The sequence below is a fragment of the Psittacula echo genome, assembly GCF_963264785.1.
Source record: "Psittacula echo genome assembly, chromosome: 1".
NCBI classification, from domain to species: Eukaryota; Metazoa; Chordata; class Aves; order Psittaciformes; family Psittacidae; genus Psittacula; species Psittacula echo.
In genome coordinates, this window is record NC_137735.1 from 539,113 (window position 1) to 551,964 (window position 12,852).

General features: G+C 64.9%; 1 protein-coding gene across 1 annotated transcript; it reads left to right on the forward strand.

Annotated features, from left to right (window-relative positions):
* Positions 1-9,045: 9,045 nt before the first annotated feature.
* On the forward strand, positions 9,046-12,626 carry NAGK (N-acetylglucosamine kinase; the record flags this gene model as incomplete). The annotated part of the gene is made up of 10 exons (XM_080634941.1): positions 9,046-9,074; positions 9,694-9,778; positions 10,791-10,889; positions 10,978-11,119; positions 11,195-11,305; positions 11,389-11,501; positions 11,916-12,003; positions 12,092-12,189; positions 12,290-12,368; positions 12,436-12,626. The coding sequence occupies 10 exons, from the start codon at positions 9,046-9,048 to the stop codon at positions 12,624-12,626; spliced, it is 1,035 nt and encodes a 344-aa protein (XP_080491067.1).
* Between the last annotated feature and the right edge of the window lie 226 nt (positions 12,627-12,852).

Here is a 12,852-nt window from a genome sequence, read left to right on the forward strand (position 1 = left end):
GGTGAGGAACAGTCGCTGAAATCCATTGGGAAGCTCCTTGGGGAGACGGTGACCAGGATGTGCGGGTTCGTGCCGGGAGGTGGTGGCAGAGCCGGCGGTGGCACCTTCCCCTCTCCCTGTGTCCCCCTGCCCCGAGGATTCCCGTTTTCCCTGTGAATCCCTTCTATCCCCTTTGGGGAGCTGCTCTTGTGGCTCCTGCCCAGTCCCAGGGGAAGCTCCGGCTGGAGCAAGGAGTGGGTTAAGGGGGTGCAGTTTTGCCTTTAGCACCCCAGTGTGAGCATCAGCACCCCTTGATGCTGCCGAGGGGCTGGGCACCCCAAGAAACCCGGGCACCTTGAGCACCTTAAGAGCCCTGAGCACCCCAAGTACCTCCCCAACCAGCATCCCCTGAGCATCCCAAGCACCCTGAGCATTCCAGGTACCCCAAATACCCCATGCACCCCGTGCACCCTGGGTACCCCAAGCACCTCAAGTACCCCCAGAGAATCCCAAGCACTCTGGGCACCCCTGAGCATCCCGGGTACCCCGAGCATCCCGAGCACCCCGGGCACCTTGGGCACCCCAAGCATCCCAAGTACCTCAGGCACGTCATGCACCCGAGGTACCCCATGCATCCCAATCGCCCAGAACACCCTGGGCATCCTGAGCATCCTATGCACCCCAATTTCCTCAGGCACTCCGTGCATCCTGGGCACCCTGAGCACCCCAAGCTTTCCAGGTTATCCATGCATCCCTGGGTTCACCATGCACCCCAAGTTTCTCAGGCATTCTGGGCATCCCAAGCACCCCAGCACCCTGAGTACCCCAGGGTCTCCAGGCACCCCACGTAGACCAAGCACCCTGAGCACCCCAAGGACCCTGAGCACCCCAAGCCTGGTCCTTACCCCTGCACCCCTAACACCCAGGAACAACCAGGCTGCACCCCAAACCACAGCACCCCCATCACCCCGCCCCCCATCCCGGGGTCCTCTGTGCCACGATGCCCCCATTCCGGCGCCTGCATCCTCGGGGGATGCTCACTGGGGTGATCTCCCCATGCTGGGGACCAGAGGGTGCCGGATGCAGCTTGGCGTGCACCCCAGTGATGGCTTCGGTACCCTCCCTGCGCCGCAGTGCCCGTGGCCCCGCGCTGCCCATGGGGCCGGGCTGCTGGGGCTATTTTCGGGATGGTTTTCCCATCTTTCCCTCTTTTCCAGCAGCAAAGCGGCTGCGAGGCTCCTGGTCCCGCTGGGAGCCGCCGCTCCGGGGCACCGAGGCGCGGGTAATGCGTGAGAGCACCGGGAGCCACCGGCTCCGCCGTCCCTTCCCCAGCTCCCGATGTGTCTGACGGAGCTTTGGGCTGCTTCCCCCCCCCGCCTCCTTTTCCACCTCCTTTTCCACCTCCCCGCTCCCGGCTCACATGGAACGGAGCATCCCGACTCCCGGACACCCCCCCGCATCCCGGCGGATCCCAGTTCTTGCTCCCCACCAGCCTCCCTGCATCCTTATGGATCAGAGGGAAGGGTCCCCTCCATGGATCCTGCCTGACACCCCTCAGCCCTCTGCATTTACATGGATAGGGATTTGTCCCCCCAACCCTGAACATCCCCATGGATGGGATTTTTGCACCCCAAACCACACACATCCCCATGGATGGAATTTTTCTCACCTCTCCCTCTCAAACCCATGTATCCCCATGGAAGGGATTTTGCCCCTTGAACTCCCACATCCTCCTGGACAGCATTTTGCCCTCAAACTCCTTGTATCCCTATGGATGGGATTTTGCCCCCCAAACCTCACACATTCCCATGGATGGGATTTTGCCCCCGAAATCCCACACATCCCCATAGACGGATGTTGCCCTTAAGCCCTGAGCATTGGGGCTGGATGGATGAGCTTCCCCCCTCCAACCCCTTCCCATCTCCCTGGATGGAAAACACCCCCAAACCCATCCCATGCATCCCCATCGATGCGATTTTGCTCCCTGAGCATCCCCATGGCTGGAATTTCCCCCACCCCCATCCCTACCTTTTGCCCTCCCCCCCCCCGGCTCCGGGGTCAGGCAGGAAGCGGGGGGGCCGCATTCCTTATGCATCCCGGCGCTGATGCGCGCTGACAGCGGCTGCGCCGGGGCGCGCTGCGCTCGGTGCTGCCCCGCTCCGTGCTGCGGCGCGGGTCGCGCTCCGGTCAACCGTGCCCGAGCGGCCGCTCCCGGCTGTCAGCGCCCCTCAGCCGTGATGGGAGCCCCGGCCCCGCGCACGGTGCGGGGGGCACCCGCGTCGCTGTGTCTGTGGTGAGGAGCGCCGGTGGCGGCTATGGGGATACAGGGAATGGGGGCACGCAGCAGGCATCGGATGGAGTCTGCTTCCCTGCTCCAGCTGCGGGGCACCCCTGTTGTGCCCATGGGGTGGTAGGGGGGCCAAATGCGTCCCTATGGGGTTCTAGGGGTGTCCAGGGTGTCCCCATGAAGGTGGTAGGGGAGCTTCGCGCATCCCCATGGGGCTATAGAGGAGCTCAGCACGTCCCCATGGGGTGGTAGAGGAGCCAAATGCATCCCTATGGGGTTCTAGGGGAGCCCAGCGTGTGCCCATGAAGGTGGTAGGAGAGCCCATCACATCCCCGTGGGGTGGCACAAGAGCCCCCCCCATGCCCTTGCCCCACACCGGCCCCATGCAGTGCTCCCAAGGTCCCCAGCCCATGGAGGCTCCTCCTGCAGGGATCCCATGGGGGCACAGGAGGTGGCGGGACCGTGGGTGGCTTCATGGCAAGGACACAGGGACACAGGGACACCGGGACACAGGGACACCGGGACACAGGGACACAGGGACACCGGGACACCGGGACACCGGGACACCGGGACACAGGGACACCGGGACACCGGGACACCGGGACACAGGGACACCGGGACACAGGGACACCGGGACACAGGGACACAGGGACACCGGGACACCGGGACACAGGGACACAGGGACACTGGGACACTGGGACACAGGGACACCGGGACACCGGGACACAGGGACACCGGGACACCGGGACACAGGGACACCGGGACACAGGGACACAGGGACACAGGGACACAGGGACACTGGGACACAGGGACACCGGGACACTGGGACACAGGGACACAGGGACACAGGGACACCGGGACACAGGGACACAGGGACACTGGGACACAGGGACACAGGGACACAGGGACATAGGGACACAGGGACACAGGGACACCGGGACACTGGGACACAGGGACACCGGGACACAGGGACACAGGGACACCGGGACACAGGGACACAGGGACACAGGGACACTGGAACACAGGGACACAGGGACACAGGGACACAGGGACACAGGGACACCGGGACACAGGGACACCGGGACACCGGGACACAGGGACACCGGGACACAGGGACACCGGGACACTGGGACACAGGGACACCGGGACACAGGGACACCGGGACACTGGGACACAGGGACATCGGGACACAGGGACACAGGGACACAGGGACACCGGGACACAGGGACACCGGGACACAGGGACACAGGGACACCGGGACACAGGGACACCGGGACACCGGGACACAGGGACACCGGGACACAGGGACACCGGGACACTGGGACATAGGGACATTGGGACACAGGGACACAGGGACACAGGGACACCCACAGGCACCCACTGGTGGCACCGCTCTGGATGTGCCACCAGGACCAGCTCTGCCTGTGGTTCCCTGGTCCCCATGGGGATCCCAATGGGGGTCAGGGACTGGGGCTCATCCTGCACCGTCTATGGCTCAGCACCCACAAAGACCCCCGCAGCGGGTGGGGGGCATGGGCGCCATGGGGGGCGTGTAGCCCCAGGGCATCCTCATCGCACACGGGTGACATCCCGCTGTCCGTGCGGCATCCCAGGGACCCACTGCACCCCGCTGCCACCCCATGGGTGCCAAGGGGACAACCGGGGCTTCCTCCCCATGGCCACAGGGGCTGTGGGGGGGACCAGGGCCCCCCATGACCCCGAATCCCTGTGGGCAATCCCTGTCCCTGGGGGCCGGGAGCTCCGCTTGCCTCATCCAGGGATTACCGGGGCCGGGAGCTGCCTGATCCCGCTTAGCGCCGGGCTTAGAGTCCCCTGAGGCCACCCGGAGCCGTCACCAGGGGCACGGGGGGGGGCACAAAGCGTGTGTGGGGCGGCAGAGCCGGCGTCACTGCGGGCTCCGTCCTCATCCAGGCCCTTCCCCATGCCAGGTACCGGGGCCTCCCTGCTGTGCTGGGGGATTCTCTGGTGGCTGCTAGGGCTCAGCACCCCCCTGCTCACCGGCTCTGCACCCATCGGGGTGAGAAGGGGCGCTATAAGGGGCGCTATAAGGGACACCCCAGTGTCGCACCCTGAGACCTCATCCCCGGGTTCAGCCCCATTCCCAGGGCACGCTGGGAAATTCCCAGCGCATCCCCATGGATGCAGGGATTTGGGGGTGCACCGGTTGTGCCCCTTCCTCCCAGCCCCATGGGCCCCCCAGATGCCACCGCCAGGGTGACCCCGGGGCGGCCCCAGATCCCTGCGGTGACCTGGAATGAAATCCCTTTGGGAATTCAGGATCCCACGGTCAGAGCCCGGCGCCGCAGCTCAAATGGGTCACGCGGGAGGCAGTGCCGGGGGGGGGACACACACGGGGTCACCCGCACCGCGGCCCTGCCACGTGCAGCCCCACACGCGTGTGCACAGCAAACACATGGGTGCCTATGGGCACACGTGGGGAAACTGAGGCACGGGGGGGGGAGCTAAAGGCACCCAAAGGGGGGCTGGGATGGAACAAAGAGGGGTGGGCCGCGGGGGGGCCCTGTCCTGGGGGACACCCCCCCCCCAATCCCTGCACAGGGATAACGGCACTCGGGGATGCGCGATCGGCTCTGATGGGCTCTGTCCCTGTTAATGTGCTGAGCACCCCCGCCTGGTAACGGGACCCCCCCATCGGGGGGAGAGGAGGGAATGGGGGAGAATGGGGGGGCTGGGAAATGCTGAGTCAGCAAAAGCAGCTGGAGGGGTTTGGGGATGGGGATGGGAACCCGCTCAGCACCTGGGTATTGAAGGAGATCGTGCCTGGGGGAGCCAGGATCTGTCCCTATCCCTGTCCCATTCCCATCCACATCCATATCCTCATCCCCATCCCCATTATCCGCATCCCCATCCCCATCCTCATCCCCATCCCCATCCCTGGACCCATCCCCATCCCTCTCATCGTGTTTGGATCCGGGATGGGAGAAGCCATTGCCACCAGCATGGGGATGAGGTGGGGAAGTCCTGGGTACCACAGCCCCCCCTGTGCCGCGTCCCCGTGTCCCACCTCAGCCCCTGCGCCACCTCCCCATCCCCTCTGCAGGCACCTGGCTGGAAGGTGACAGAGCTGGGGGCCAAAACTCCACCAACAATCCCCTTCCAATGGGAATGGGGCCAGGGATCAGGGTGGGAGCAGCCTGAGACAGCCTGGGCTGGGCATGGAGGGCGGGAGAAATGGAGGGTGGATGGATAGAGGGGTGGATGGAAGGAAGGGTGGGAGGATACGGATGGATGGATGGAGGGATGGATAAATGGAGGGATGGAGGGACGGAGGGACAGACAGACGATGGGCTCCGCAGGAACAGGCAGCAGCACAGACACAGCACCTACCACTCAGATGGACTCTCTGGGAATGGCGAGGGGTTACGGATCCAGAGGGATGCAGCTGGGCACCAGGAAGGACAAACGGATGAGGTCCTGGCCAGCGCCTTGTCCCACTGTGCTGGGTGCCGATGGCATTGAGGTGGCCCTGTCCTGACCCACACTGAACCGCAATGGGGATGGAAGCTCAGGATGGGTGCTCCCAGGTCACCCAAACCCCATCCCAACGTCTCCCATCCATGGAGGGAGGCCAACCCCTCCGTAGCCCCCAACCCCATCCCGCTGCTCACCAGCCTCTTTCTCCATGCAGGGTGCTCCTGGCTCAGCACCGCTCCCATTCCCAACGGCCGGCAGCAGGATGGATCCGGAGCCCCGGAACACATCAGATCCCTTCCAGGATCAGCGCTTGCACGTGGCGCCATGGGCGGTAGAGCAGGATAAACCCATTCCCGGGCACCGTGGTGGGGCTTCCATCCCGCCTCTGCCTCCTCTGCCTCCCACACTGGGTCCTGCAGTGGGTGATCCCGGCACCCATGGGATGCTCAAGGTGGTGACACCAGCCTCGGGTGGGCTCATGAAGCCGGGATCATCCCATATTCCCACGCTTCCATGTCCATTCTCCACCCCACGCCCATCCAAGACCCACAGCAGCTCCAGGGCTGGATGCTCCACTGGTGTCCAATGGGATCAGGGTGTCCTGGAGCATTCCCAGCTCCCACGCCCCGTTCCCGGGTGTCTGTGGAAGGGCTCAGTGGATGCTCTGGGTGGGAATTGCTCCTGGATCTCTGCATCTTACCCCAAGCCCAAGCGCCTCCCATGCGCCCAGGCTCCGGTCCAGCCGATGCCATCGCTCTTCCTGCTTGGATCCAAGGCACTGGAGCCACCACCAAGGTGGGGACAGGCTCGGGGACAGCCCCTGAGCTGGGTGTTGGGATGCAGCTGGGGGGCTCCCAGCATCACCCCACTGTGTCCCAGCGCCCATGGGGACCTCACTGTCCCATCCCATTGGACACGGCAGCGGAGCGGCTCCTGGCCCCGGTGCTGTCCCCAGACAGGCTGGTGCCACCCGGCTTAATGAGGGCACAGGGGCGGTGGGCTCGGGGCTGCTCACACCCCCCCCCCCCCGCAGCTTAACCCTTCCCCTGCCGCTCCCCTCTGGGTCGCTTTGGGGCTCTATGGGGGCTCCCTCTGCCCCCGCTGCTCCCTGCCCCCTGTGCTGGTGTTGGGGGGTCCCAGACGCAGCCCCCCCTCCCGGCTCCCACGCTGTGAAGCACTTGGGAAGGATGCGGGTGACCCAGAGCATCTTCGTCCCCCCGAGCTGGGGTGGACACAGGCCCTGTCCCAGCGGGAGCCCTGCAGCTCCCCATGGCCATTGGGCAGCCCCAGCTGTGGGAAGCGGGGTCTCTGATGGGGCACAGGGAACCCCCCAGCTTCAGGTCTCCCCTTGTGCCCCAAAGCACAGGGGAGCCCCATGAGGACTGGGGATGAAGGCGGGGGGAAGGTGATCCTGGGCTCCATTGGTGTCACCATCATCAGGCACCCCTGGACCAGGGACCGTGGGGTGGCCTGGTCTGTGCTGCCGTGGGAACCAGCCTCACGTGGGGACACCTCTGCCCATCTCTGTCCTGTCACCCCATTGTGTTATGGTCCTTTCTCACCTACTCCTTCCTGCCCTGTCTTCCCTCACCTCCATTGTATGTTTGTCCATCCATCCATCCATCCACCATCCATCCATCCATCCATCCATCCTTCCATCCACCATCCATCCATCCATCCATCCATCCATCCATCCATCCATCCTTCCATCCATCCATCCATCCTTCCATCCATCTGTCCGTCCACCCATCCATCCATCCATCCATCCATCCATCCATCCATCCATCCATCCATCTCTTCATCCATCCATTCATCCACCCACCCATCCATCCCTCCATCCCCACCTCTGCATCCTCTCTGCTACCCCATCATCCTGTCCATCTCTTTGCCCTTCTACTTTATCCATCCATCCATCCACGCTCTTCATCCATCTGCCCCTCCATCTTCTCTATCCATCCATTTGCTCAGCCATGCAGGTCTCCATCCACCCCATCATCCTCTCCATCCACCTTCCCTTCTGTCTTCTCCACTCATCCATCCATCCGCTCCATCCATCCACCCCATCATCCTCTCCATCCCTCTGCCTATCTACCTCATCCTTCCTGCCTGCCTGCCTGCTCTCTGTGTCCATGCACTTGCCTGTCTTCTGCCGCCATCCTCTCTTCCCTCCCCCCCCCGTTATCCTCCACCTTCCCACCCCTCCCTCTCCTCTCTAACCTGCCCCCATCACCCCAGCCCCAGCCTGTCCCCCGCAGAGCGCGGTGCTCGGGGAGGGCTCAGCCGTGATGGGCGCTGATGGCCGCCAGCAGCGGGAAAGTCGGTCCCTGCCTCTCCCCCAGGCTGTGCCCGCCTGATCCCGGCCCTCCACAGCTCCTGCAGAACAAGACCTCGGCCCCATCCCCATCCCATCCCATCCCTATCCCCATCTCATCCCATCCCCATCCCATCCCATCCCCATACCCATCCCATCACCATCTCATCCCATCCCCATCTCATCCCATCCCATCCCATTCCTATCCCCATCTCATCCCATCCCCATTCCATCCCATTCCCATCACCATCCCATCACCAGCCTGTCCCATCCCCATCTCATCCCGTTCCAATCTCATCCCATCCCCATCTCATCTCATCCCATCCTGTTCTGATCTCATCCCACCCCCATCTCATCTCATCCCATCCCATCCCATCCCATCCCGATCTCATCCCATCCCCATCTCATCCCATCCCTATCCCCATCTCATCCCATCCCATCCCAGCCCGTACCAATTTCATCCCATCCCATCCCATCTCATCTCCATCCCATCTCCATCCCCATCTTATCCCATCCCCATCCCATCCCATCCTATCCTCATCTCATCCCATCCCATCCCATCTCCATCCCCATCTTATCCCATCCCCATCCCATCCCATCCTATCCTCATCTCATCCCATCCCATCCCATCCCCATCCCCATCTCATCCCATCCCCATCTCCTTCAATCCCATCCCCATCCCCTTCAATCCCATCCCCATCCCCATCCTCATGCCATCACCATCCCCATCCTATCCCATTCCATTCCAGCACCATCCCTATCCCATCCCTACCTCTATTCCCATCCCACCCCCATCCCCGGGGCTCCCCAGGACTACGGGAAAAGAAGCACCAGGCTGGCGGGTCGGCACAAGGACCCGGGGCGGGCGGAGGGGCGGGGCAAGGGGACGCGGCGCAGGGAGCGGGCGGGGGGCGTGGCCTAAGGGAGACTCCTCCTCCAATGGGCGGTCCTCTGCTGACAGGGGCGTAGCCTATGGGGGCGTGGCCTCGGCTGGGGGCGTGTCCCGGCCGCGATGGCGGCGCTGTTCGGCGGCGTGGAGGGGTGAGCGGCCTCGCGGCGGGCGGGGCCCCCGCCCGTACCCCCGTACCCCCCGTATCCGGTACCCCCCGTACCCCGGTACCCCCGTACCCCCCGTACCCCGGGCCCGCCCCCCCCAGACCCCGCCTGCCCCGCGCCGGTACCGGTTGCCTGGGAGGGCGGGGCAGGAACCGTTCCTGGGCGGGGCAGGAACCGGTCCTGGGGGGCCTCAGCCCGCCCGCAGCCCCCCCCCCGGGCTGGGGCGTCAGCTCTGCCCCCCTGCCCCGACCCCTCATGGCCAGGGCCCGAGGTCAATGGGGCGGGATGGGGGGGTCAGGAGCTCCCCCCCCCCACCAGGGACCCCCGTCCCGGCGTGCGTCCCCCCCCCAGGGCCCCAGTTCTGGTCCCACACCCGCCCCATCCATGGGCCCCCTCCAGGGATCGCATCCTGGTCCCAGCGCCCCCGGGGACCCCTATCCTGATGTCCAGGAGCCCCCCCCGGTATTGGCCCCCCCCGAGGTGCTGGTGTGGGTGCCGCAGGGGGTCCCTGGGGTGGTGCAGATCAGGGCCATGGGGCTCAGCAGGGTCCCCCCCCGGGATGGGGGGTGCAGGGGTGATAGCGGCAGCGTCCCCCCCTCTGCAGCGGGGGCACCCACTCCACCGTGGTGGTGGTGTCTGGAGATGGCCGGATCCTGGCTGAGGCCGAGGGACCCAGCACCAACCACTGGGTGAGCCGGGGGGGGCGGCCCTGGGTGTCCCCAAGCCCCCAGGGTGCTCGGGGGGGATGCAGCCAGCAGAGAAGGGGTCGGGTGTTGCCAGCAGCGCATGGATGGGGGTGATGGTTTGGGGCTGGGATTGGGGTTGGGGGGTTCAGTGTCCCCCCTTGTGTCTCAGCTCATTGGCTCTGAGAAGCTTTGGGGATGGAGTTTGGGATTGGGGTTGGGATTGGGGGCTCAATGTGTTCCCCCCATGTCTCTGAGGTCATTGTCTCCAATACATTTTATGGATGGAGTTTGGGATTGGGATTGGGGGGGTTCAGTGTCCTCCCGTTATCCCTCAGTTCATCGGCTCTGAGAGGCTTTGGGGATGGAGTTTAGGGTTAGGACTGGGGGGTTCAATGTGTCCCCCCTTGTGTCTCAGGTCATTGTCTCCAATAAAATCTAGGGATGGAGATTGGGACTGGGGTTAGGATCGGGATTGGGGGGGTTCAGTGTGTTCCCCCCATGTCTCTCAGGTCATTGTCTCCGATAAACTTTGGGGATGGAGTTTGGGGCTAGGATTGGGATGGGGGGGGGAATGGATTCAGTGTGTCCTCCCTTTATCCCTCAGTTCATTGGCTCTGAGAAGCTTTGGGGATGGAGTTTGGGATTGGGGTTGGGATTGGGGGGCTCAGTGTGTTCCCTCCTTGTGTCTCTCGGGTCACTGTCTCCAATAAGATCTGGGAATGGAGTTTGGGATTGGGATTGGGGGGGGTTCAGTGTCCTCCCTTTATCCCTCAGTTCATTGCCTCTGAGAGGCTTTGGGGATGGAGTTTGGGGCTGAGATTGGGTGCTCAGTGTCCCCCCCCCTTGTGTCTCAAGTCATTGTCTCCAATAAAATCTAGGGATGGGGATTGGGGTTGGGATTGGGGGGCTCAGTCCGTCCCCCCCGTGTCTCTCAGGTCATTGTCTCCAACAAGCTTTGGGAATGGCTCTCGGGGTTGGGAATGGGATGGGGGCTCACTGCGTGCCCCTTGCGCAGCTCATCGGCTTGGAGCAGTGCCTGCTGAGGATCGAGCGCATGGTCAGCGAGGCCAAGAGCAAGGCCGGGGCCGACCCCCGCGTCCCCCTCCTCTCACTGGTGAGCCCCCGGTGCCCTCCCTAGGGATGCTCCCGCACCGTGTCCGTGCCCCCCTCCCCGCGGTGACCGGGCCCTCGCTGCACCGCAGGGGCTGTCCCTGAGCGGGGGGGACCAGGAGGAAGCCATCGGGAAGCTGCTGGAGGAGCTGCACCGGCGCTTCCCGCACCTCAGCCAGAGCTTCTCCATCACCACCGATGCCGTGGGGGCCATGGCCACCGCCACCGACCGCGGTAGGGGACAACGGGCCTGGGGACACACACACACACACACACACGTGGGGGTCCTCATCAGCTTGGACCTCGCAGGCGGCATCGTCCTGATCTCGGGTACCGGCTCCAACTGCAAACTCATCAACCCCGACGGGTCGGAGACCGGCTGCGGCGGCTGGGGCCACATGATGGGGGATGAGGGCTCAGGTGAGGCCGGGGGGGGGGGATGATGCTGGAGGGGGGATGATGCTGGGGGGGGGGGTCTCAGCCACGGCCGGTTCCCCCCGCAGCGTTCTGGATCGCGCACCGTGCGGTCAAGGTGGTGTTTGACAGCATGGACAACCTGGAGGAGCCCCCCCACGACGTGGGCTACGTCAGGGAGGCCATGCTCGACTACTTCCAGGTGCTGGGGGGGTCCCGAGCTGTGTTACAGGGTCCTGGGGGGGGGGTTTGGGCTTCATCCCATGGGTCCTGGTGGGCTCCAAGCTGGGTGCTGCGGTTCCAGAGGGCTCTGGGCTGGGTCCTAGGGGGGGTCTTGGGGGGCTCCAGGCTCCATGATTGGGGTCCTTTGGGGGTTCTGAGCTGCTTTGGGCTGCGCGATGGGGTTCGGGGGGGGCTTTAGGCTGGGGGTCAAGGTCGATGGGGGGGCTCTGGGCTGGGTCCTGGGGTCCCAGGGGGCTTCAGGCTCTGTGCTGGGGTCTTGGGGGGGTCCTGGCTGTGTCCCAGGGGTGCATGGGGGGCTCTGGGCTGCGTGCTGGGGGGGTTCCCCCTGTTTGGGGGTCCCGGGGGGTGTTTCACAGTGTACCCCCCCCTGCAGATCCAGGACAGGATGGGGCTCCTGCCCCATCTCTACAGCTCCTTCCAGAAGGCCAAGTTCGCAGGGTTCTGCAAGAGGCTGGCAGAGGGTACGGATACCCCGGGGGGGGGCAATGGAGAGGGGAGTCCCGTGTCCCCCATCACCCCATTGCCCCCCATCCATCGCCCCATCCCCAGGCGCTCAGGCTGGGGACCCGCTCTGCTGCCACCTCTTCCACAAGGCCGGTGAGGTCCTGGCCCGGCACGTGGCCGCGGTGCTGCCCAAGGTGCACACGGTGAGAGCGGGATGGGGGGCACCTGAATGGGGGGGAAATGGGGTGCGGGGGGGGGGGTCCCGGTGTCACCTCTCACCTCCGTACCCCCCTCCTCCCAAAGAGCCTGTTCCAGGGGGAGCTGGGGCTGCCCATCATCTGCGTGGGCTCTGTGTGGAAGAGCTGGGACAGGATGCAGGAGGGTGAGTGGGGATGCGCAGGGGATGCTGGGGGGTGCTGGTACCCCCGTAACGTGTGTGCCCCCCCCAGGGTTCATGCAGGTGCTCACCCAGGCGCGGGGGGGCGCTGCGGGACGCGGCTTCTCCCGGTTCAGCCTCCTGAAGCTGAAGCGCTCCTCGGCGCTGGGGGGGGCCCGGCTCGGGGCCCGCAGCATCGGAGCGGCTCTGCCCCTGGATTGTGCCGGCAACGTGGATGTCTTCTACAGCCACAGCTTCCAGTGACCCCCCCGGCGGGCAGGGAACGGGGCGGGATTGGGCAATAAAACGGTTGCAACATCCAAAGGGAAAGGGGCTGGGAAATGGGGAAGTGAGAGGGGGAATGGGAACACCCCGAGGCGCGGTGGGGCTGGGGGAGGATGAAGAACAGACCATGGGGGTTCCTGTTTCGGTGTCCAAGGAGGATGGGCTCCATGGCCGTGGGGCTGGGGTGATGCTCAGGGGCAAGTGG